At 42.6% G+C, this 26,490-nt stretch overlaps 2 protein-coding genes across 3 annotated transcripts; both read left to right on the top strand.

Annotated features, from left to right (window-relative positions):
- Nucleotides 1–1,422: 1,422 nt before the first annotated feature.
- LOC116333178 (E3 ubiquitin-protein ligase ZFP91-like) lies at nt 1,423–12,586 on the top strand. Of its 2 annotated transcripts, none has more exons than XM_031756362.2 (11): nt 1,423–2,150; nt 2,379–2,410; nt 2,515–2,643; nt 2,763–2,799; nt 2,905–2,988; nt 3,098–3,259; nt 7,826–7,870; nt 8,619–8,697; nt 8,790–8,904; nt 9,066–9,165; nt 11,227–12,586. In XM_031756362.2, exons 1-11 carry the CDS (start codon nt 1,816–1,818, stop codon nt 12,146–12,148), a joined length of 2,040 nt encoding a protein of 679 aa, XP_031612222.1. In that variant the 5' UTR covers nt 1,423–1,815; the 3' UTR covers nt 12,149–12,586. The 2 variants fall into 2 exon arrangements, with proteins under 2 accessions (XP_031612222.1, XP_039466014.1); XM_039610080.1 differs by having other exon boundaries at nt 2,512–2,643.
- A 6,094-nt stretch (nt 12,587–18,680) lies between these two features.
- On the top strand, nt 18,681–24,368 carry LOC116333172 (ciliary neurotrophic factor-like). Its single transcript, XM_031756357.2, has 3 exons — nt 18,681–19,045; nt 19,520–19,831; nt 23,245–24,368. Exons 1-3 carry the CDS (start codon nt 18,938–18,940, stop codon nt 23,383–23,385), a joined length of 561 nt encoding a protein of 186 aa, XP_031612217.1. The 5' UTR covers nt 18,681–18,937; the 3' UTR covers nt 23,386–24,368.
- The last annotated feature ends 2,122 nt before the right edge of the window (nt 24,369–26,490 follow it).

Below are 26,490 nucleotides of genomic sequence, written 5' to 3'. Positions count from 1 at the left end.
TATTTCACTAAAAATTGCACATATTTAGTCACTGTCAAACTGAGTACACAATATTAAAATAGGTGAAGTGAATAACTCTCTGATCCACTCTTAACAAATGAAATGTCAAGCAGATTATCTGCTAAACCTTTCTGACTCTGTGTTGCACTTTGCATCAGCTATCTTCTTTGGAATAGTCTGCTAGGGCAGCTGCTTCTAAAAGGATAACAGAAAAGAAGTGATTAAAACTGCGCTATAACCAGGGCAGTGTTAAATAAGGCACATGCCTTGTTAGAGATCACATCACAACCTGTATAGGACACCGAGTAAAAACTGAGCAGCTCCCTCAATGACGGGCTGGTTCACATGTACTGTGTGAAAAAACCACAGCATAGGTCCGATTCCATGAGCACTACTGCTCCCATTTGTCCACACAGACAGGATTGAAATTTGTCACTGATGTGCAGTTTTATTGTTGTGTACTTCTGTTCATACTTCTGTTCTTTCAACTCTAACATACATTTTCACTATTACCACATTTTGAACAACCCAAGGCATCCACCGCCAACATCCCAGTGGTAGCCCTAAAGGACACCCCTAAACATGTTGTGTCCATGCTTTAAAGGCTCAGAGTTCTTTTTACCGAACATGGTACTACGTAGATGATGTTATGGATAATCTGTGTATAATAACCCACTTTATGCATGTTATTAGATATCTAAGTGATTTTTGGGTTGTTACAAAGTTCATATGAAACAGGTGTGTTCGAAAGTTATGAAATAAAAAAATGTTTCTCCTGTGCCAAGTTTCATCCGCTGACTGCAGTCGGGTGCTCCTCTGTCTTCAAACCTGTTAAACAAGAGCACCTTCACATTTTTTGTAGTTAGTTGCTACGTAGCCAAGCCAATTATGGGAACTGACTAAAACAAAGGACAGTTGTAACAAAACAAGGAACTTTTTGCATTTTCCCAGCCATCTACTCCTCTCACATGTCTGTGCTACAGCTAATAATAACACATTTCTCATCTATTTGTTTGTGGAGCGGGTACTTTCCTTATCATTTAATCTGCCATGCAGGAGATATCATGAATTATGATCAGTGCATGACAAACACACCTACCTTTATCAGATTTTGCATACAAACTGTGTAATATGAGAAAGCTACTTGTTCATTGCTTAGGGTCAGCTAAAGCCACTTTAAATAAAAGGAACAGCTATTTTTTTTTCATAAAATGTATACATGCTATAAAAATAAGAATAAAAAAATAACTTTTTGATGTATTTTTTTAAATATAACTATTATTTCGTTATTTGGGAATACACACTGTAAGCCAAATAATAAAAGACAATGAGTTATAAAATATTCATAAAAATAGATTACAATATATGGTTAACTTTTGTGTTGTTGTTGTTACATAACCCAAGCTGCGATTTTCCACAACTACATTTCCCATACACGTACGCCCTCATCAGTATGGAAGCCGGTCAGTCCAAAAATAACATTGACATACTGGCTTGTCTGCCACTGTTGCTCTTAAAGGAGACGTACCTCATTCGAGGGTACTCCCGGTCAAACAAATAAGAGGTATGCTATAGCTTTAAGACCTAAATAATACTGCATATATCTAAAATAATATGCGTCATTAAACATATCTATTTTAAACAGGCTATTTTGCTATTTATGCAGTGGCAAAAAAAAAAAAAAGGCCGTTGGCCAAGCTAACATATCTTGAGCCGGCTCTGGCCTTGTACACTGGGCCTTCATTGTGAATGCTCATAAGTAACTAGGCTTAAGTAATAACTAAAGTCGGTAAGGCGTATAACTGTACGAGCGAAATGGAGTCTGGGAAAGACGAGGTTTCAGACACTGGTCCTAAAACTCGGACGCCCGCAGAGTCGACAGCGGCCTCGAAAGCATCCGCGGACTCGACTGAGCGCTCCTGCGGTAGAGCCGGAAGTAAAAGGCGGACGAAAACAGCCTTTTCCTCCCCGGACTCCGATGAGAGTCGTTCCGTCACCTCAGACTCTGTGCGTGTGTTACGACCAAGGGGAGCTGGAGCAGGTTCGACCTGCGAGTCCAGAAATATCGCTTGCAAGAAAAAAGCGACCAGTCCACGCGACGCACGCAGTCGACCTGCAGGATCACGCACCAGAAACACACCTGTCATGCAGTAAGTGCGTGCGCCGCTACTTTGATGGACGAAACTATTTGAAGAAGCTAGAAACATTCTTGGCAACAAGTTTGTTTACAACTCAGCGGGGACAACGTGGGTTTTAATTCTCGAAAGTGTTATTCCAGTGGGATTTCTTAAAGCTGTATATTTACCACATACGAAAAAAAAACTAAACAATCAAACTAAACCTATAAATGTGTTGATTCTTAACTTTCTTTCTTGCAGAAGTGCAATAAAGAAACCTACAACCAGTCGGGGTAATGCACATATATGAATCTCGTTCATCTACAAGCAGTTATTTTCCCTTTTACCACTTAACAAGTGTGTTATTAACCCATTATCACATTTATTTACCCAGCAGCCACAAAAACACTTGGACCAAAGCTTCCCAAAACTAGAAAAGGTGGGGGGAAACCTTCAACCAGGGCCTCACACACATTATCAGCAGCAACATGCAAGCCCAAAGCAGAATCAGGGGCGTTTTCATGTGGTAAGAGAAAGACCCCTTGCATCCTTTTTGTTGTGCACTTGTTGAACTGTGTGCATATCTTGAAATGAAAGTGCAAGCAACTCAAATGAACTGAAAGACGTGCATGTTTTTTTTTTCAGTGAAGTACACTGGTTCTGTGAAAGAAAGCGATGGCAGGTGAGTGATAACTTATCAAAAGCACGTCAGAGGGAACGTGGGAGGATGTTACCACCGGTACTGTGAAATTCAACATGTCCAGTGTGGTGTTAATGTCCCTATTAGCGTTGCAGATCCAGACGTGGCTCTCAAGGAGGACCTTGCATTAAGGGATGATCAAAATGACCTTGTCAAAACTGAGACAAAGACGTATGTCCATTATGCTGCCTGAGCACCGACCATGCAATTTACTTCACATCAGATTAAGCACATTAGTGGAAATTGTGCTCTTTCTTCTTTATTGTTCCCCTCTGTTTAGGAATAAATCAAAGCGCCACACAACATCACAACACAAAGAATTAAAGAAAGAAGAGTCAGAGAAGGAGGAAGAAGATTGTGGCATTAAAAAGGAAGAAACCACCAGGAATGTAGCTCAGGGTCAAGATGGAGTCATTGGCACTGATCCCGAGCCAGTCAGGAAGTAAGTAGGAGATGTACTGATAGTAAACTGAAAGATAATAGAGGGGTTTTTTTTGCCTGTGTGAGAATTTTTGGCACCTTGTTGGGGAGGTTTTAGTCAATGGTCCCCCCCCAGAAAAAGAAAGGAAAGGAAAAATTAAAAGCATTTATCAGCTGTGGTTCACTTCCTAAGGTATTGCAATTTTGCTTATCAAAAGGCCAGTAAAGACAAATAAAACACTCTGATTTCTGTCACATCAGTTAGCCCAGACATGAGTGGGAACAAGCTTTTTTATTCGTATGCTTTATTTTTGTTTTTATTTGTTTTTTAAATTAAAAACCCAAACACATGCCTTTTTGTGTGAGGCTGTGTGATCGAATTGAAATGAACACTCTTTAGCTTTTCCCACAAGTCTCAGCAGTATACCTGCACAGTTAGTGGGGGTCTGGGGGTCATCCCACATTACGAATTTGAGTGTCAGATAGTTTTGTTGTTTTAGATTGTACAGCTTTTATAGAATTATTCTCAGTTTTGCTTATTTAATAGCCCATAGGGTAATGAGCTGTAGCCTGTTTTGCGTCAGCTGTTTGGGGAAGCAACCCGTTTTAAGTGTGTGTTTCACATTTAGCTTAATTTTCTGGATTGGATTTAAAACCAATTTAAGCTAAAACCAATTCAAATCATATCACGCACGCAGGTTGATTGTTTTTTAGAAGCATGTGCATTGTTATTGAGGCTGACTAAAAGAGGGATTAGTTGAGATTAATTAACAATATAGCAACAGCTTACTTGGTTTTCAAATTTTTTTTAGGGGGGAGTCCCTACAGTATTGCTTTTAACAGGTCGAGAAATGTACTTTTTTTTTAATAAAACATATTACACAATAACACATGAACCTTCAATGTATTTTTCCCCCAATTCACAAGGTTTATATTTTAGTGTGTATTTTATTGTATATTTATTGTTGATATAGTGAGTGTGTGTAGTGCATATTTTGAGTATATTATGCACTTTGTTCAACTGAGGTTGTTTTAATTGTGCTATTGAAATAAACTGACTTGATTAATATAACTAACTCATAATTGATGTAGATGTTAAGGGGTTGGTCCTGGGTGAGGGACCAGACAAAGAGCGATTCAGAAGACCCGTATGAAAAGAACATCGAGGGAACAGTTTACCCTGCCCGGGATAGGGTTACCGGGGCCCCGCCCTGGAGCCAGGCCCGGGAGGGTGCCCGAGGGCGAAGGCCTGGTGGCCGGGCCTTAGTCCATGGGGCCCGGCCGGGCACAGCCCGAAGAGGAGACATGGGCCCATCCTCCCGCAGGCCCACCACCCGCAGGAGGCGCCATAGGGGTCGGGTGCATTGTGTGTCGGGCGGCGGCCAGGAGCGGAGGCCCTGGCGGACCGATCCCGGCTGCCAAGACTGGCAATAGGGACATGGAATGTCACTCTCTGGTGGGGAAGGAGCCTGAGTTAGTGCGTGAGGTTGAGAAGTACCGGCTAGATATAGTCGGGCTCACCTCACGCATGGCTTGGGCTCTGGAACTAGTCTCCTGGAGAGGGGCTGGACTCTGTCTCAGTCTGGAGTTGCCCCTGGTGAGAGGCGGCGGGCTGGGGTGGGTATTCTGATATCCCCGGCTTGCTGCCGGCACGCTGGGGTTTTTCCCGGTGGATGAGAGGGTTTGTTCCCTGCGCCTCAGGGTCGGGGAACGGGTCCTGACTGTCATCTGCGCTTATGCGCCGAGTGGCAGTTCAGAGTACCCAGCCTTCTTAGAGTCCCTGGGGGGTGCTGGAAGGTGCCCCACCTGGAGACTCTGTTGTCCTGCTGGGAGACTTCAATGCTCACGTGGGTAACGACAGCGAGACCTGGAGGGGCGTGATTGGGAGGAACGGCCTCCCTGATCTGAACCCAGTGGTGTTTTGTTATTGGACTTCTGTGCAAATCACAGTTTGGCCATAACGAACACCTTGTTCGAACATAAGAGTGTCCATAAGTGCACGTGGCACCAGGATGCTCTAGGCCGCAGGTCGATGATCGATTTTGTAATCGTATCACCAGACCTGCGACCATATGTTCTGGACACTCGGGTAAAGAGAGGGGCTGAGCTGTCAACTGATCACCACCTGGTGGTGAGTTGGATCAGGTGGCGGGGAGGACGCTGGACAGACCCGGTGCACCTAAGCGCGTGAGTGAGGGTGTGCTGGGAGCGTCTAGCAGAGGCCCCAGTCCGCGAGATCTTCAACGCACACCTCCGGCAGAGCTTCAACAACATTCCGAGGGAGACTGGGGACATTGAGTCCGAATGGACCATGTTCAGCGTCTCCATTGCCGGGCTGCTGCATTGAGCTGCGGCCGCAAGGTGGTTGGTGCCTGCCGTGGTGGGAATCCCGAACCAAATGGTGGACACCAGAGGTGAAGGGAGCCACCAGGCTGAAGAAGGAGTCCCATCGGGCTTGGTTAGCCTGTGGGACTCCAGAGGCAGCTGACAGGTATCGACAGGCCAAGCGGAATGCGGCTCGGGCAGTGGCTGAAGCAAAAACTCGGGTGTGGGAGGAGTTCGAGAGGCCATGGAAAAGACTTTCGGACTGCCTCGAAGAGATTCTGGCAAACCGTCAGGCGTCTCAGGAGGGGAAAGCGGTGCTCTACCTGCACTGTGTATAGTGCTGGCGGTGCGCTGCTGACGTCGACTGAGAAAATTGTCAGACGGTGGAAGGAATACTGAGGACCTCCTTAATCCCACTGACACGTCTTCCGAGGAGGAAGCAGAGTCTGGGGATGAGGGAATGACCCGCCAATTTCTGGGGTCGAGGTCACTGAGGCAGTTAAACAACTCCTCGGTGGCAGAGCCCCTGGTGTTGATGAGGTCCGCCCGAGTTCCTGAAGGCTCTGGACGTTGTAGGGCTGTCCTGGTTGACACGCCTCTACAATGTTGCGTGGAGATCAGGGGCAGTACCCTGGACTGGCAGACCGGGGTGGTGGTCCCCATCTTTAAGAAGGGAGACCGGAGGGTGTGTTCCAACTACAGGGGATCACACTCCTCAGCCTCCCTGGGAAAGTCTATGCCAGGGTGCTGGAAAGGAGAGTTCGTCCGTTAGTCGAACCTCGGATACAGGAGGAACAATGCGGTTTTTGTCCTGGTCGCGGAACACTGGACCAGCCCTTTATCCTCTCAAGGATACTTGAGGGTGCATGGGAGTTTGCCCAACCAGTCTACATGTGTTTTGTAGACTTGGAGAAGGCATTCAACCGTGTCCCTCGGGGTGTCCTGTGGGAGGTGTTATGGGAGTATGGGGTGTCTGGCCCATTGCTACGGGCCATTCGATCCCTATACAACCGTTGTAAGAGTTTGGTTTGCATTGCCGGCAATAAGTCGGACTCGTTTCCGGTGGGTGATGGGCTCCGCCAGGGCTGCCCTTTATCACCGATTCTGTTCATAATTTTATGGACAGGATTTCTAGGCGCAGCCAAGTGGCGGAGGGCTTTCACTTGGTGGCCTCAGAATCTCATCTCTGCTTTTTGCGGATGATGTGGTTCTGTTGGCTTCATCGGGTGAGGGCCTCCAGCTCGCACTGGAACAGTTCGCAGCCGAGTGTGAAGCAGCGGGAATGAGGATCAGCACCTCCAAATCTGAGGCCATGGTTCTCAGCCGGAAAAGGGTGGAGTGCCCACTCCGGGTCGGGATGAGTTCCTGCCCCAAGTGGAGGAGTTTAAGTATCTCGGGGTCTTGTTCGCGAGTGATGGGAGAAGGAGCCGGAGATCGACAGACGGATTGGTGCTGCGGCTGCAGTGATGCGGACGCTGCACCGGTCCGTCGTGGTGAAGAGGGAGCTGAGTGTAAAAGCGAAGCTCTCAATTTACCGGTCGATCCACGTCCCGACCCTCACCTATGGCCACGAGCTGTGGGTAGTGACCGAAAGAACGAGATCGCGGATACAAGCGACAGAAATGAGCTTCCTCCGAAGGGTGGCTGGCCTCTCCCTTAGAGATAGGGTGAGAGGTTCGGCTATCCGGGAGGGGCTCAGAGTAGAGCCGCTGCTCCTCCACATTGAAAGGAGCCAGTTGAGGTGGTTCGGGCATCTGACAAGGATGCCCCTGGGCGCCTCCTGGGTGAGGTGTTCGGGCATGTCCCACCGGGAGGAGGCCCAGGGCAGACCCAGGACGCGCTGGAGAGATTACATCTCGGCTGGCCTGGGAACGCCTTTGGTGTTCCCCGGATGAGCTGGAGGAGGTGGCTGGGGAGAGGGAGGTCTGGGCTTCTCTGCTTAGGCTGCTGCCCCCGCGACCCGATCTCGGATAAAGCGGATGAGGATGGATGGATGGATGGATGTTAAGGGGTTGAAGAAAGCCCACTGATGTAGTTTCAGTGACCATGCCTGTGGAACACATTCTTTCCACAGTGATTCATGTTGTAGGTTTTTGTTTTGTCTCTCTAATTCTCATGTTCATGAAAGTTAAACACCTCAAGAATGGGATTCTTATCAGTAAAACTCATTACTGATTTTTATCATAGAAACCTGAATTCATTTAAAGCCAAATCTGAAATCTGTTTTAAATCTAAATCTCTCTTCTTCTTTTTTTCACTATAGACGAGGTAAACGAGATGATCGATCCCCTCGGCAGCCAAAACGAAGGTAAAGTGTTCGTTATAACTCCCTAGTGCTTTTTGTTGTTGTTGTTGTTATTTTTTTTAAAAGAGCGTCCTTTTTAATTACTCTAGTCATTACAGTTCATAACATACCACCACACAGATAGGTACCTCGGGGGGCAGGTGCATTACCCATAGGCTGGTGAGTGGGGCTGCTGCAGTGGCCCCATTCAAACTCTTGGGGGCTGCAGATGGTGCGGTTGTGCTGGTTCCACCTCTTTCTGCTTGTGGGTCCTGGGGTGTATTGTTGTGGCTTCCCACCCCCATTATCAAGTACATTTGTGACAAAGACGCAGGCATTCCTACACACTCTTGCTCTCTCACACACACACACACACACTATAAGATGACTGTTGATTTATATATCTGTGTATTTTCTAATTTGTGTGTTACAGGTGCTGTGTGTTTGTTTTTTTCTTTATCATACCCCTCTCCCCCTTCTTTGTAAAAAAAATTATTTTTCCTGCCTGTCCTGCCTTATACCCCATCATACTATACAACATATAAAGTAATAACTGAAGTAACGCAAATATAAAATGAATAAGTAAACAGACAAAAGTTTCACATGAACAAGCAGAGCCTACAGAGATTCTGTATAACTGTGTTTGCAAAACCAAAATATGTTTGGCACCACAGTGCATTTAGATCATAATTCTGATTGCAAAAGCTGCCAGACAGGACAGGATTTTTTAAAGCCTTATTGATTATACATTTCTCATTTTCCATCTTCACAGGAAAAAGCCACCAGTGCAGTACGTCCGCTGTGAAATAGAGGGCTGCGGTACTGTCTTGGCCCACCCACGCTATCTACAGGTCTGCTGTCACCAGGGGAACTGAAATGGATCGATTACTCTGTGATGTTTGCCTTTTAACGAGTTTCATTTCTCCTCATCTCTTGATTTCAGCATCATATAAAATACCAGCACTTGTTAAAAAAGAAGTACGTGTGTGATCACCCCTCATGTGGGCGCTTGTTTCGCCTGCAGAAGCAGCTGCTGCGCCACGCTAAACATCACACAGGTGATACAAAGATGTTTATACACAATACCGGCAACAATTTTCATTAGACTAGGAAAAAGATGTAGTACCCACAAAGCAAAAAGATGTTTAATTTAAAACTCAGTTATATTCTTTTTTTGTCCATACTTAGTGTTCTTGTCTTCTTCACGTGTTTCTCTCAGATCAGAGGGACTTCATCTGTGAGTATTGTGCTCGGGCCTTCAAGAGCTCCCATAATCTGGCTGTGCACAGGATGATCCACACAGGAGAGAAGCCAATACAGTGAGTTTATACATCTGATAATGTTACACAAGTAAACAAGGTAGAATGAAATGAAAAACAAAAAGTCATGTCTGAGTGTCTGACATAAGTTTCAGTAACAAAAGAAGAAAGCAGCAGTTTTGGGAAGCAATTTTTGGCAGACAAATGACATGAAGTGTTTACTGAAGGTGGGGAAAAAATAAGAAATGCAACTTGAATAACCAGAATTCAGTTTTGCTTAAAGCCATCTATGTCATAGCACTCGCTAGAATAAACAAGGCACACAAGTCTTACACATGCAGAATATACTGCTGACTCATTTCAGTTGAATGAAAAAGTTTCAACCCCTCTTCACAAACAATGTACCCGCTAATGGGAGCGGTTGGATCATTATTGTTTCTTATCAGATAATGATTTAATCATTAGTGCGATAGCTTTTTTTCAGCTGATCATCTTAGTGATACAGTTTTTACTTCTTTAAACGTCACTCCAAAGGATTTTAATTTCTCCTTAAGGCTCCCTGAAAACCTTTTTCTTTTCTAGGCAGGGAACAGAGTGCAAAGTTCACTGGTACAGTGTGGTAAATAAAATTCTAGGAAAATTATACTTTATTTCGTTTTTTATTTTGTAACGTTACACATTAGAGCCCGTCTGATGTAGACGTTTTGAGAAGGGTACCGATGTTTGGTGATTTAAAACTCCATTGTACTGGATGGTATTTTTTCAGACACAAGATATAAACAGATCTTCGTAACATTTGTTATTGTTAGTTATTTGAGAGTCCTTAGTAAGATATAAGGGAAGATGTATAGTGCCCTCAAGTGGTCAAACTATGCAACGTCACTCACAACATGGTTGAAGGTGTTGTTTCTTGTCTAATCTCTACTTCTTTAATTGTCTTTTATCGGTTGCTATAAACGCAAGTATCGATATGTCGGTCAATGTCACACATGATTTTTACCTTAAAGGTCATAGGTCAGGTTTATATAAATTAGGGTTTGTCTCTCATATTAAAAACGTTATGCATCCATCAAGTAGATTTTGGCCTCCCACCCAAAAACAAACAAACAAAAAAATCAAATACAAATATTGGAATATATAAAAACTATTTTTAATTTTTCAAGTATGGTTCAATTACTTAAACTTAAAATACATTTTGTTTAATCAAATGGCCAAATGAACAAAAGGAATGTGTAGACCTGTGTTACTAGACACTTTACCCTACCGCCTACTGGTGTTGGCCAGAGGGGCCGATGGCGCGATATGGCAGCCTCGCCTCTGTCAGTGCGCCCCAGGGCAGCTGTGGCTACAACTGTAGCTGCCTCCACCAGTGTGTGAATGTGAGAGTGAATGAATAGTGGCATTGTAAAGCGCTTTGGGTTTGGGTTTTGGAAAAGCGCCATATGAAATCCAATCCATTATTATTATTATTACTAAGGTTGCTTAACTCTGTTTTGGTTTTTTACTGAATCATCCCCAAAAGGAAGACCTCTTTATAAGGCAGTGTGTCAATGATAGTAACAATCAAACATTATGATTGTGATATGTCTTGTTTTTACGTATTTTGCTGATGCAAAATGTTGATCTTAAATGCTCAATTTTTTAATGGTAATAAAATCCATGCCTTTCAACAAAAAAAATGATGTGCTTTTCCTGTTCCACACAATAGTCCACATCCCAGCAAATAAATGACCTATTTAACTTAATTCTCCAAAAAGAAATCTTTTCAGAAATTCAGAAGTACAACAAACTTTTCTTCTCGCTCATTCTCTGCAAGAGAAATCGAGGTCTTGCACACATTTCCATAAAGGTTCTCCAACCCTGTTCCAACAACACTTGTTTATACTTAAATTTGACATCTTTCCAGTGGAAGGTCTGAAATATTTTTCCTATTCACTCTGCAACATTTGGTCAGTGAGGGAATGTACTGGAATGTATTCTACTCTAATCTTAATTAAAATACATAAAACCTCGTTCACTGATTCAGGAAAAAAATCAACTAAAGCAGCAGTGTCTTAAGTGAGGCTTGACCTCAGTGTGCGTTCAGACCTTAAGCTGTTTTTTGTCTCCATCTTGTGACAGGTGTGAAATCTGCGGCTTCACCTGCCGCCAGAAGGCCTCCTTGAACTGGCACATGAAGAAGCATGATGCAGAAGCCTCCTACCAGTTCTCTTGTTCCATTTGTGGCAAAAAGTTTGAGAAAAAGGACTCTGTTGTTGCCCATAAAGCCAAGACCCACCCTGAGGTGCTCATAGCAGAAGCCTTAGCCGCCAACGGAGGAGAAGTAATAAGCACACCCACCCCGGTCCTCGAGACTCTTCCAGCAGTCATCCAGTCTGAGCAGCCTTCATTCAGCCAGGAGAGCTGCTCAGTAATAAGCACTACCACCCCGGTCCTCGAGACCACTCCACTACTCACTAAGCCTGTGCAGCCGTCTGTTAGCCAGCAGAGCCACAAGGACCAAAAGAGTCAGGAGAGCCAGGAAGCGGCAAGCGGTGGGCTCACTCCACTGCAGCAGGTGGTGCTCCCAATTGCTCCACAGTCTGAACAGGATGTATCTCAAGGACAGTTTCTCCAACTGCCCCGCATGGTGCAAGTTTCACATCAGCAGCAGGGCCCAACCTTGATGCACCTCTCCAGCGCCAGCTATCCTCAGCTCATCCAGCTGTCCACTCTTCCGGTTAGTGCAGTCACATCCGTGGCTTGTGTGGAACCCCAGAGCACGCTCCTCACCCTGAGCTCCGTCACCACCCTGGCCTCCACAGCATCTGTGGCTCCCCAGCAGGCCGTGCACTGGGGGAGGGAGGGGGACGCGGATGCGCAAATTTGCGGAGAGGGTGATCTGTGGGAAAGGGTGGTGGTGGAAGGGGGCGGACAGGATGTAGGGGAAATGATGTGGGGGGGTAACACGGAGAGGAGGAAGGAAAATGAAGGCATTGTTTGGGAGAGGGAGGGAGAGCGGCTGTCACAGTGTGCGGATGTAGGTGGAGACAGTTTGATCTAGATGCAAAGAGGGCGAAATGAACTGAAGGGCGACTTTATGTTTATGAAGGAAACGCACAATAAAAAGGAGGCTTTTATTCCAATAAAACACTGAAACACTTGAAATGCATACATGATGGATATTTAAAATAATAGAAGCTGTCTATGTAATCTATATACAGTCACTTTCAGTACAGAGCTACTTTGTATCAGGGAGTTGTTGTTGTTTTTAATTAATACAATGGGTTGCATACTTTTTGACCACCTAATTTATCAATTTTGGAGTTTGTCATGTAATTTCGAGATCAAATGATTGTACGTTATGCACAAGAAGATCACAGCTTATTTGTATTTCCCTGTAGTATTCCTGTTGTGTTGATGTGTGTCCTTTTGAATGGTGAACTAATGAGAATTACAAGGTGCAATTAATCCTCCAACTATAAAAAACAACCATACCTGATTTCAGTTTGGTTGCTTGTCCTTTTAAGGGCAAAACCTTACAAATCACTGTGAGACTGAGCTTGGATCACTCCTTGAAACCCCATTGTGACCATTTGTATTTGGATAGTCTCAGGCATGGGGTTTGGACGTTCATGGAGTTGTGCACCATAAATTCTTCCTACATGGGAAAAAAAAGAAATCATCTGGAGGCATCTGAGGGAGAACATTCAGCTTAAACGACCTGAATAATACAGTCGTCACTCACCACCTTCATCTTTTTCTCATTTTAACACTATCTCGATACATAAATGCACAAGTTCAAGTGGTCTGAACGGGACTTCCAGGGACCCCAGGAAGAGACCCGGCACTTCACAAGGATCTTATGAGGCTGATATCAAAGCCGGCACATTTCGATTCCACCTTGTACTGATGTAACTGAGTTCATTTTAAAATCTGTTAACAAACGTCTCACTGCAGTCCTCGTGAGTTGGCATAGTAGGACAGTGGGTTATAAACACAAGGCCCGTGGACCAGAATTGGCCTGGGAAAGATTCCGGTGTAGCTTTGGAAAATGTGAAAGAGTGCTTAGATTTGTAACTATTAACTCTTTCATCGGGTAAACAGCTGTTCCTATTAACAAAAATATCCCTCATTGCCATTCATTCTACACAAAAGTAATTAAGTAATAGAGAGAATTTTTTTACATTCCACAGTAAAAAAGTAAAAACACTGGTGGAGTTTCCCTGATCTTGTCATTTGAGATCAAAGTGAACTGTATGTGGTCCACAATGTAAGCTGATGCTGTAGTGTATAAACGTTTCTGTTCTAGTGGCCCAGCCACTGTGACAGTGAGTTAGTGTGAACAGCTCTGAAAACCACCTATGTTTGTTCTTCTCTTGCTCCTCTTCCTTCCCATATGTTGCAGTTTGTAAAGAAAAGATTCAAGTTGCTTTCTGTGCTTTATTATATTTCAGTAAACCAGGAGCACCACACTTGGGAAATAAATTGTTTTTCCAAATCTTCACGTTTTTCACAGGCAGCAGTATTATGTTAGGAAAATACGTTCCCTCTAAAATTAATTTGATAATTTTTGTGTTAAGTGTTTTTATCAGACCACTGTAATATGATAAAAAATTATATTAACTTCTGTATGTTGCTAATATTAGACATACAAGATAATTCCATGTGTTCAGAAAAACTATTAAAAATAAATCTGTTCTCAAGTCTTTATGTGCCACATGTCACTGATGTGATACATTTCACATTTTTTTCTTCTTCTTAGCCTCTTTTGTCTGGCAGCCTTTGCAGAAGTATGATCTTAATGCACTGTTTTGTGATATTTACATCACAAAATTCTAATGTATATAGACCACTTTAAGACACTAATTCAACATCTGGACAGTTGGGCTCTAATGCGCCTGGTCTTTAAAGAAATAAAAAGCAAATCAGTATCAAGTTGTATATAGAAAAATAGGAAAGATTGCTAAGAGTCTGTGTTGCTATGTTGCTCAGGGATCGGGCACACTTTTGAAGTGCAGCCACAACTTCCTGATTGGATTGAGAACCAGGCTAGAAAATATATCTTCTCTCCAGTCGTAGTTCCCCTGTGGATATAGAGTATCCTCCAGGATCAGACCAAAGAACCCTCTTCCAGTTAACTTCAGAGTCTCCGACATCCCTTTGAATGAATTCCAGGCAAGATTTCATGCAAGTTTTTTTCAGTTTTCTCTTTGTCACTCTCCCATCCGGGCAGACAGTTCTAATATGTACACTCTCTCCCATCAGATCCACTGAAGCTCTTTCAGTGTGTCACAGGTGTATTGGTGGCCTCTCTTATTCAGTTTGTGAGGATGGCCAGATCTAGGCAGATTTAGACCAAGTGCTATATTTCTTCCATTTCTTAAAGATGGATTTAACTGAACTCTGTGGGATGTCCAGTGAACTGGAAATCTTTTTGTAGCCATCTCTTGACTTCTGTGAGTTGCTTGGAGTCAATTGTAGCAGGAATACTGATGAACCAGAGACTGGACCTCCGAGACACAATTTTTTACTACATGTCAAGTCAAAGTCAAAGTAAACTTTATTGTCATCTCTGCTATATACAGTTCAGTATATAGAGAGACGAGATGACGAGGCTCCAGTTCCATACATTTCAAAAGAACAACATTAAATATAGGAAGAATAAGAAAAAGAAGAAGAAATATATATACACTTTGAGACTGAGGTAAGGGGAGTAAATATACACTTTGAGGTAAAAGGGTTAATAACAGTCTAAAATTTACAATTGAGATTTAAGGTGACTTTGAAGTGGTTTAAAATGACCAACATAGCAACTTTACAGTTTTCAGTGTGAATACACATCAATTGTAGTCAGGTGGTCGCTGTTTGACTAATTGTGACACTTCTGGAATCAATTAAATGTACCTCTGTTGAATTAATTGTTAATTTAAAAGATTCTCAAAGTCAGAATTTCTTCCCCACTTTAACCTCCTAGGACCTGCCGTCCACATATGTGGACATCACATTTTTGGTTATTTTGACCAAAATACTCAATTTTGCTCTACATGGGCCTGATATCCACCAGGACAGAGGTTCCCAAAGTGTGGGGCCCGCCCCCTAGGGGGGGCGCAGAGCCATTGCAGGGGGGGGCGGTATGAAAAGAAAAAAAAAAAAGAGCGCTTGGACACTGTGGACAGGTTTTTGACGGGGCTCCCACACAAACGCAAAGCAGGAGATGAAGCATCGCCAAATATGTTTCCAAACCAACTTCCTTCCAGGCCAAAGACAGGAAAATATGGTGAAGCATATCTTCCCTTTGGCTTCACCTGCACAAGTGCCAAGGTAGGTCTCCCCTGCAAAATTAGTTTCCCTGCGTCGGGAGCACGCGCTGGGCTCTCCAAATCACGGGCAAACAGTATCCAACATTCTTGATTTTTAGTTCAGAAACACTTCTTGTAATAACTAACTACTCCTGACATTTTGGACATGTTAGCTCTTTATGCAGTAAAGTTACAGTGGGATACAAATAATATCAGGCTGATCCTGCCGTAATTTGTTCCCCCTGTCTAAATCACGGACTAACAGTATCCCACAGCTGTTTATGTGTTTAAACCCATTTTGCACAGAAAGGCATTTTTTGAAAAATGTATTGATAGCAATGTTGAATATTATTACACAGGAAAAAAACAACTACACATAAAATAATCACACCGTGACGCCTCTGCCTTTCTAAATGGAGGGACAGTAACTGCGTGTATATGTAAGCGTATAAAACCTGAAGATAGTCAGATTAACAGTATTTTGTCTCTATCTGCCATTCTGCAATCATCTCATGTAAACAATAACGTGGCGCACAGCGTGACGTGAAAAGAGGCACATACCTTTGACGTTGCGTGACGAACTGTAATCCTCGTCCACACGTAAACGCAAAAAAGGAGTTTTAAATAATCTCCGTTTTCGGTGAATCGCTACGCCGTTTACGTGTTGACGAAAAGCCCAAACGCATAGAAACAGCTGAGTTTTCAAAAATACCCGTGTGGGTGTGGACGCAGCGTAAAAGAGTTAGTAGTATATTTTATTACTACCTGTAATTTATTGCCGTTTACTTGTATTTGTAATAAACCGCAATGGAGTTTGTAAACAAAATATGGGTGTGTGTGTTTGGAGGATGTGTTTGTGCGGGGGGGGGGGGTGTTAGGTGGTGGGGGGGCGCGAACATTTTTCTTGTAAAAAAGGGGGGCCTGGCAAAAAAAGTTTGGGAACCACTGCACCAGGACATTATACTGCTATTGTTCTATCAAAATTTTAAATGAATATCCTCATATGTGGCTCTCATTTTTCTTAAAAACAAAAATAAGGTAAAAAAAAAAAAAAAAAAAAATCTGGAAATTCTTTGTTTTTACATTCATTGGGCCCCAATATGCCCAAATATCAAAGAGAAATTAAAAATGCATGTCGTGGAAGAGTTCGGGTCTTAGGAGGTTATGGCACTCCTTCTTGGTATGGCTTCTTCCTTGCCAGTGCTCCCCCTGGTGGACACATTAGGCAATACATTTTATTTCTGTTCATTTTCATTTCTGTTTTAATAAATAATTTTATGCATTGATACCTAGAGACTAGCAGAGTAGAGCATCGGCTTAGCATATTATACTGAAAACCTGGGGTGTTCTTTTTATGATAATTTCTAACTGCATATGTATATTCTTCTGACTCTATTGGAGTGGTTTTTTGCACAAATCAGTTCAAAACAGAGGTATGAGCTGTCACACAGGTCAGAAATCTTTAAATCATGTGCCACCCTCTTTTGAAAGGGACCAAAAGTAAGTGGACATTGACTCAAAGGCTGTTTAATGGGCAGGTGTGGGCAAATCCTTCATTATGTCATTATCAATTAGGCAGATAAAAGACCTGGAATTGATCTGAGGTGACTGTGTAGTGTTTGCATTTCGCAGATTTTCCAACATGCAGTCAAAGGAGCAGGTAAAACAAGCCATCCTTAAGCTGTGAAAACAGAAAAATTAAACAAAAACATCCTAAGAAAGCAAGCAGGCAAGCAAACAAGCACTGGTGAACTGGTGACCTGGATGTCCACAGTGGTGGATGATCACAGAATAATTTCCATGGTAAAGAGAAACCCCATCACAACAGCCAACCAAGTAAACAACACTCTCAAGGAGGTAGGTGTATCAATTTCCAAGTCCACCATAAACAGAAGACTCCATGAAAGTAAATACAGAGGGTTCACGACAAGGTGCAAGCCATCCAGGTGGCTTGCACCTTTGGTACAAGCACCTTTATTTTTAACACAGCCTGAACTCTCTTAGGCAAGCTTTCTTTTAATTTCTTTAAGCAGACTTCAGGAATAGTTTTCCAGGCTTCCTGAAGCACATTCAAAGCTCTTCTTTGAATGTTGACTGCCTTTTGCTCTATGTTTAGAATCATTGCCATGCTGAAAAATCAAGCTGCTATCAATCAGATGTTTTCCAGGTGTTAGTCCATGATGGATGCATATCCGATGGTACCTTTCTGTGTTCATAATTTCATTACAGATGGCTGTAGACACTGTTACCACTTGCCTGACCACCTCTGTACTTACAGATGATGATTTAAACCAAAATCTTAGTTTTGGTGTTATCACTCCATCAGGCCTGTTGTCACTGATTTTCAGTCCAGCCCTTGGGTATTTGTACCTCATCCTTTTCTCATGTTTTCCTTCCTTAAAAAAAGGTCTTTCCAGCCACCCTTTCATTTAGAGCATTTCTGATGAGCCTTCGTTGAACAGTAGATGGATCAGCAGTTCTGTGTCAGGTATTTGCCGGACCTTTTCCTATTTCTTAAGGACATGACTTTCAGATTCTGCTCATCTGCTGGATCACCTTATACTATTTTATGCCAGCTAGACTGTGTTATCTTTGGCATTTTTTGTCGCTTAAAGTAAAGAAATGAGGGGTAATTTTGCAATTTAAAACTGGTCCTCTGCTAAGTTTTCTGTCATGTGTAGACACAACACTGGTTCATCCCTTTGAGTTAGGTGCGTTTTTATGGTTGAATGATTAATAGGTCGGTGTAAATGGTTTAACAAACAAAAAACATTCCTCTGAAATTGATCAGGCACAAGGACACAGCAGCTAATGTCCAAAGACAAACTCTGACAGACCTACAGAAAGCCTAAAGAACTATTATTTAAGACCACTTCAAAAATAAATCACAAGAAGTAAAATATAAAGAAATGAAGGGTGGCACAAGACTTTTTGCACAAAGCTGTGTGTAGACACAAAATAAGGAAAATAAAATGGGTCCACATTAAACATTAATTGAGATATACTTTCCCACACATCTCCAGCGCATCGCAAAATTAATTGTTAGCCTTGGCCTTTTAATAAAAACTATAAAAACTAAACAAACAATGCATTGAACAAAAATTAACTTACTCTCTTTTTTTACTTATACAACAAACCTATGTAGTTTTCCATCGTTGTTTACAGCTGCTGGAGAGAAGGGGGAAAAAAAGCTATTCCAATAAACAGAGTTTTTATTATGCGTGGAGGGTGGATGGGTGGGCCGCATGGTGACGTTTTCTGTACACCCCACTCACACACACGCACAGACACGCACACCGTGGCTGGCGGAACCAATTACATCCCCTCTTGTTGGTGGTGTACATGCCAAATGAGCACCCGCACAATCGCGCTCCACTGACTCTCCCCCCGCGTGGATCTCCGGCTCGTGTTCAGACCGCAAAAGTATCCAGAAACAGCCACACGGCGTAGTTTCGCTGCCAGAGGGGAGGGGGACTGTTTCTGCTCCTGTCGGTCGGTCTGCGCCCCGCTCGCTGCTAGCCCACCTTTGACATAAACACGGCTGAGAGCAAATGGCAGAGCAGGAGGAGCAGCCGATAGCTGGCCGCTCGCTGACGGGACAAGCGGTGGCTCTTGCCCGGCTACTGCACCATGAGTGTACCAGTCTGCTCCGGCTATACGTGAGTGATCAGAGTAGCCACTCTTTCTGCTTAGCTCATGCGGGTCATTCTGTCTGGGACGCTCCCCTCCCAGTTATTTGGAGCTTTCTTTAAAGTCATAGTGTTTCAGTACCCAGGCAGCTAGCTACCTGTCGCTTTTGGACTGTGTCTGTCTTTCACAGCAGGATTTAAAGCTGACTAGTTTCTTCTTGGAGCAGATACTGTGCAGTGGAGGGAGGGGGGTGATTACACTAAAAGATGCCCCACCCCACCCCACCACTCAATTTCCCAAGGGGAACCTAATGGATAGATTGTATTGGATTTTTTTCCCTGCTGCCATCCATCCTTTTAGAAAAGCTCTTAATTGATCAGTTTAATCAATGGTTATCTCTTGGTCCCTAAAATAGACTTATACTAAAATGAGATTAAAGGGTGCAAGGTAAGTGACCTGTTTGCATCGGAGTGGGACAAATTTATATTTATTTATCTTTTCAGACGGAGAGGGAGACCTTCCTGTCCAGCTACACCCCAGATGGGAAGCGCCTCGTGTCCCCGTCCCCAGAATCTGAGGAACCCGGCACGGAGGAGCAGGTGCAGTTGCTGCACTCTGCTCTGCGGCAGTGCCTTGGGCTGCTCCACCGTGTTATCCAGAAGGAAGAAGAGGAATGGGGCAAGCTGGAGGATGAGTACGAGTCCATGAGGAAGAGCGTGCAAGCCCGACTGGAACACTTGCTCTACAGCACCAAAGGTTTGGTGCAGACCGACGGCACAAACCTGGAGGTTACCCCTGATAATCAGTGTAATGAGGTAAATGAGGTGCCGTTTGGGGGGTTTTGTAGTTAGTCATGTCCTTGTGGCCTTTCCTCTAATATGATGACACTCACCACCAGAGATGGGCAGTAGCGCGTTACTTGTAACGCGATTACTTTTTTCAAGTAACGAGTAATGTAAGGGATTACTATTGCAAAAACGGTAATTAGATTACCGTTACTTTCCCGTAGGAACGCTGCGTTACTGCGTTACTAAAACCATGATTTCTTGCGAGAATGTCTCATGACAGTGACGTAAGCGAGTGCAACGTTCATGACAACAGCTGTGTGCAGATCAACAATGGATAATATATCGAGTGCGGGAGAGAGTATGAGCGAGCAGCGTTTAAAGCGTGGAAGTACTGACCTTATTTTGAGTTTGATTCCATAAAAAGTGACAAAAACATTAGTGTCCGTTGTGCGTGGGAAGAAAACTTCTTTTTACAGCGAAAAAACCCCTAAACTTCTAAGCAAGCAGCGAGTGTACTATGACGTAATGTGAAACTCACAGAGAAACTCGCGGATTCTTCCACTGACCGCCGCGGCACACCTGCACCAGGGTAAACCTCCGCCTACCCCAGTCCTGCTTTACAGGTGAAAATAGAGCAACAGGACCGCTAGTCTTTGATTTTATTTATTTTCTGCTGTGTTTTACTTGCATCTATTTGAAAGAGTGAGTGTAAACACAAAAATATTTTATTTTATGTGCTGGAATGTGCAGAAAATAGGTTTAAATGTTAAACAAATTTCTTCCAGTCAGAGAATATTGCATATAATTAAGTTTTTGCTTGATGCATAAAGTTAAAAGATTTAAAGTTTTAAAAAGAGATGTTTCCATTTGATTACATTTTGTATGATGGATTATGCAGAAAAAGTAGAATTGGGCTGAAAGATCTATCGCTTTATCACCTATTCAGGTTGTAAATCGTGTTTTTAAAAAGTAACTAAGTAACTAAGTAATTAATTACTTTTGAAAATAAGTAATCAGTAAAGTAACGGGATTACTTTTTGGGGGAAGTAATCAGTAATTAGTAACTGGTTACTTTTTTCAAGTAACTTGACCAACACTGCTCACCACTGTCCACAGCCCATAACACATTAAAAGTGCCGGTGGGCAATACGGCCTCAAAATATATCACAATATTTCAAGAACGTTTGGGAGATTTCTGACAATCTAGGGAAAAATACTGAAGAACATTTTATTGATACTTGCAACCTAGCAGCATTTCCCATCCTTTTGCAGTGAGCTGACACACTTCCTTATTGTGAAGTGTGAATCTATGGAAACAGGTGCCAGCAGCAGTTGCATTATAGTGCAATAGCAGTGACGAAGGACAGGAAAATGTGAGCTCAGAAGTGGCTTAGGTAGAGTTTTCCCCGGAAATTTTAACTAATGTATAAAATAACTTCTTCACACTGAAGTCCAGTGTGAACCCTCTAACTCTGCAGGAGCAGCACAGTATCATCACATAATAACACTGAAAATATATGCTTTGCCTGTAGTGTTGTATCTCGGCTCAAGCTTTTTAACCAGCTGCTTAAATCCCTCCTTCACCACCGTGTAACCACATCAGTAATTTCCATCCACCGTCTGCTCTTCCTGACGCATCGAGTGCAGGTAGTGAGCGCTCCAGCGATGATCGTGGAGTCATCTGATTGCTCTGTGGTGGCACATCACCAGCTGATCATCTCGCCGCCTCCATTGCTTGGTAGTAACAGTGTGGTTTCTGTCTCACGTAGTGAACCAAGCTTGTCATTTCCACCTTCAGTGGGAGCAGATGTTTTCTGTTTTGTTTGAGCTTGTTGGAGCTTGTTGGAGTAGCTCCCTTTTTAGGTACTAAATCATCATCACTGGAGGCTGACGCACAGCTCTCGGCGTCAGACATGCCTGGGTTTGTCTCCTTTATTTAGATTTACACTCTAGGGAATGTAAATGGTGTCGCAATAGCAGTGAAGTCAGCAGTGATATATTTTACATCTCGTAAGAATTCATACAGGTATCATCGCATGTGATATGGTCCGACACAGCCCTGATTATCACTTAAACTTTGTGGCATCATATAGACTAAACCCGTGCATGCAGCACAGAGTGCTGTAAAGGTTTATTATGATTTGTCTTTATGTCCCTGGCTTTCTCCATGTAACTGATTTCAACCCTTTGACATCGGGTTGACCAAGTAAACCCCCTGAAGTGGATAAAATTCAGTTTCAACACCTACATCTATGAGCTTAAATGCATTTATTTTAACGGCATCACAATATTTGGATCATGTACGGCAAATCTGACTAAGCCCAAAAAAAACTTTATTTTAGAGTAGCCAGGCTCTGACTTTACATTCTCATCAGATGGAAAACCTAAAATCTCAGCATGGTTGTGACTAAACCCTGTATTACATGAATTACAGCTTTTGTGTGAATGTGACTAACGCTGTATACAAACATTTCAAATCATTAGTTCAGGCCCTGAAATGTTCAAGAAAACCCTGGTTGTACTTGTCCTTAGTTTTACATCGACAACAGACTAAACAGATGGATATTTCTCCCACAGGTTGGTGGGGAACAAAACAGAGGGCTGTAGGTCACCCCAATAGAGCACTTCTCTCTCAGACTGCTGGCTTACTTGTTGTTACTAGAGTATTTAAAAGTAGAATGGGAGGCAGAAGCTTTAGCTTTTAGGCTCTTCTTCTGTTGAACCAGCTCCCAGTTTGGATTCGGAAGACAGAAACCCTCTCTACTTTTAAGATTAGGCCTAAAACTTTCCTTTTAGATGAAGGATATAGTTAGGGCTTGATCAGATGACCCTGAATCCTCCATTGCTGCTGCAAGCTTCCCATAATGCACTGTTTATTCTTTATTCACTTTTTTCCACTCACTGTGGCTTTCTTCCACAGTGTGTCTTAAGTCCTTTCTTCCTCCCCTCACATCCAGCAGATCAAGTCCCAGGTGGTCCCAGCAGATAGCCGCTCCTCTCTGAGACTGGTTCTTCCAGAGGTTACTTCCTGTTAAAAGGGAGTTTTTCCTTCCTTTGGTCGCCAAGTGCATGCTCATAGGGGGTCGTCTGATTATTGAAGTCTTTACCTTACAATATAAAGCACCTTGAAGTGACTCCTGTTGTGATTTGGCACTATATACAACTGAATTGAAGCACCAAATATTTAATGTGAAGTCATCTGGTTGTTGATACTTTGTAGCCATTGGATGTGTGATTTAAGTGCTTGTTTGTGACATTGTCATTGTCAAATATAAAGGGTGACATTAATTTAAATTAGTTGATTAGTAAACAATCCAAATGAGTTTCACCAAGTGTGGACATGTTCATTAGGCCAAAACAGTTTCTTAGCAGAATTTGTATGCAAGGGCTCAATCCTAATGAGAGGCATCTATTGCTTTATCTTGCTCTCTTCTGTGTAGGAAACCGACGGCTCTGGGGGAGTTTTCGGGTTCAAACTCTGGACCTATCGAGTGCTGCTGGAGCTGATCCACTGGTCTGATCATGCCGCGAAAACTCTCCATGTGTTGCACACGGAGAGAGAAGGAGCGGAGGAGGCCTAAATTCCCAAGTTAGAGTCGATCAGCATCTACGAACAAGCTTATTCAGCAGCCAGCTTTCCCCTTGATGTATTCCAAATTCCAAATTGTAAGGTGATGTGGAATATACTCTGTGAACACTCAAGTAAAATCCCAGCTAAGCTCCTTTAGCAAAGTAAACAGCTTTTCCTAGGCATTAGTATTTCCACAGCAAGCGCTAAAGAGCCCTCTGGTTTGCCACAGTTGTCGGTTCTTTGGACAAGAAAAAAAAGAGTGTGCAGACTTTACACTGGTGTAACCATCAGTTTGCTTTGTGCAGTGGCATTTAAGAACGTTTGAAAGTGACTTTTTTGTGTATGCTGTGTATAATTTATTTTATTTAAGTGGATTTACCTTTGATGACTAAGTACCTGCTGTTCTTAACACTCCAAAATCTGACTGCTACACTAACACCATAAAAACACGACTGTTAAACTGTGACTGACATGCAGCTAAATATGTAGCCATTTACTAATTTAAACAGCTTTTCTTCATGTACCACGTTACTAACATATCTAATGATTCCAAATTAGATTTCATGTTGTCGTGTATAGGCTGGCCGATCGGATGTTTATGGGGCTGGCACAGTCTGTGATGATCAAGTGTCATGTTTTGCTGCTCTGGTCGCCAGGTTCTCTCCTGTTGCTATACTTGAATTTGCTGCTACACTGTTCACAAGTTGGAACTATTAGACCAGTGGTTCTAAAACTTTTTTTTTTTTCTCTCCGGGCCCTCGGATGGATATTTTACAGTTGGGCCGTACTATCTGTAACCAAAAATATAAACATTCTGAAACGCAGTGATTTCACTGTCGTTTAAAATGCCTGACACAGTATACGCTCACGCAGTGAATGAGCTGTGACTTCCACACTTGCCCGTATGGTGAATATCCGATGACCATGCTTTTCTTTTATGTCTGTGATGAATAACTGGATGTGTATTGAAGATTAAAAGCTCATCTTAATCTTTGTGTTTTGTTGGTATTGGCTCTACTTTCTCTTCTGGGTCGTGTCCTATGTACTCTGATGTGAAGCATGTCAGCTTGGCATTGGATACAAGTTAATTCAAGCCACACTGTAAAAGATGCAATATCTATAATAAACATGGGTAGGGCATCAGGTCTGAGGCATGCAGACAGTATGATGAACTGCACTTAGGGTTAGGTTATTAGACAATTGCACATTTCGTTCTAATTTTTTTCTTTGCAAACCACTACGGGGGATTTTAATCCAGCTTTCAGCTTTAACTTCAGGGCTTTAATGAAAATACTACTTGACCTTTTTAGAAATTACAATCATTTTTATACACAACCCCCAGTTTTAGAAACTGAAAAGTCCCTGGACAACTGGCTTGTCTGTTGATTTAAAATCCACTTTGGTGGCGTACAGAAGCATAATGACAGAAATTGTGTCAATGTTCCTACTGACCTAACAGTAGGTCATACCCAGCAACCATGCCCCCTTCCTGACGCAGCCCTCAAGGGATTGTCTCCTAGCTGTTTTGGTGCCAAGAAAATAAACCACAAGTATAGATGAGGGATGGACACTTAATTTTCCAAAGACCTCATGTGAGAAACTGGGACTGTTGTGAAAGGCTGCACCAGTAAGATGAACTCCATTTTGCTCAATTGTATCTTTTTATAAGCTTATTGGTGCGGACCTCCACTGCAGTCCCAGTTTTTCAAATAGCCTCTTGGGAAAATGAATTGTCCACCCCTGATAGAAATATGATTTACACATGTCGCATAATATGTAATAATTAGTAAATCATTTCAATTTTGTGTTTACTTTTTCTTTGCTTTTTAAACCAGTGGCACATTGTTTTAGGTTCTTGTGAAGATCGCTTAAGCAGTACAATTACTGATCATGGATGAACCTGAGGACATGTAACATCTAGTGAAGTAAGAGAGAGGAAGGTTCAGTAGTGGTGCAAGTCGGGGAATTACTGAAGAAAAAGCATAAGAGTTAAAAGGCCTCTCCCACGTGATATATAAGCCACAACCATCTCACAACCTACACGCTACAATATAACAAGCTCATCGACAAGTTTGTCCTCTCTCTGAATAAAACAATATCTGAAAGTCGTGATGTAAGAAATGCACACAGCAGAGCACCCATCAAGCTATTACATACAAACGTTGCATACTTAAGCGTGAGTATATAACAGAGAGGTAATGCTGCTGCAGCTGAGATTAGGTGAAAGGTCATTTTACCGTACATCTGTTGATATATTAAGCAGTTATCATAAAATGTACTACGTTACTGTTTCCCATTATTGTTTAATATATTTTATGATATTTTGGTCCTTTCGCTTTAAAAAAAAGTGTGAAAAGTCAACACTGTATTCGAAACTGTTTCCTGGTTTGTAACCAACAAATCACTCAACATAGAAAGAAACTTTGTGTTTACTTCACTGAGGCCAAGTAATCTTACATTTAAGCTCAATTTCACTGCAGGACATCAACACCTGTAGGGATGGTGCTTAAGGAACGCTGAAAAACTTTGTTACATGACATAAAAGAATACAAACTCAAAAATGCATGCATTTTCAAAAAGATTTGAATTCTCAGATATTGTGGCTCAAAAATAAATGGAAACTGAGTGAAAATGTAAATGCAGAATAAGGGATTTCCATGATTAGTTTGCCACAGCAGCATTTTGTGTCTTTTTTGGGGTCAGGTCACAGATTCTCAAGAATACCAGACACAATTTTATCCCATGCTAAAGCAGCGTGAAGAAATTCCACAAGTAAACTGATCCATGCCACCCACCATTTTTATCCTGAAGCTATAACTGGTTTCCATGAGAAACAAAAAAAAAAAAAAAAAAAAAAGCAGGAAGAAAGTGACTTTGTGTTTTCACTTAGGGAATTGTGTGTAATGATTTTTCACATTTGCGAAGCTCCATTTCTTGAAACCTTCCACCTTTTTTTTAACTCAAAAGTGCAAAAACTGGTTGTTAAAAATACATTCACAAAATCTCAGACTCTTGACAACACCAAACATCAAAACAGTTTTATCAATGCTCGCGGCCACTGTTTTGAGATCACACACACACAGCACACAGATGGTAAAAAAGGACCACACAACTG

The sequence above is a fragment of the Oreochromis aureus genome, linkage group 3, assembly GCF_013358895.1.
Source record: "Oreochromis aureus strain Israel breed Guangdong linkage group 3, ZZ_aureus, whole genome shotgun sequence".
NCBI classification, from domain to species: domain Eukaryota; kingdom Metazoa; phylum Chordata; class Actinopteri; order Cichliformes; family Cichlidae; genus Oreochromis; species Oreochromis aureus.
The sequence above is the reverse complement of the archived record's forward strand: the minus strand, read 5'-3'. Positions and strand labels throughout refer to the sequence as shown.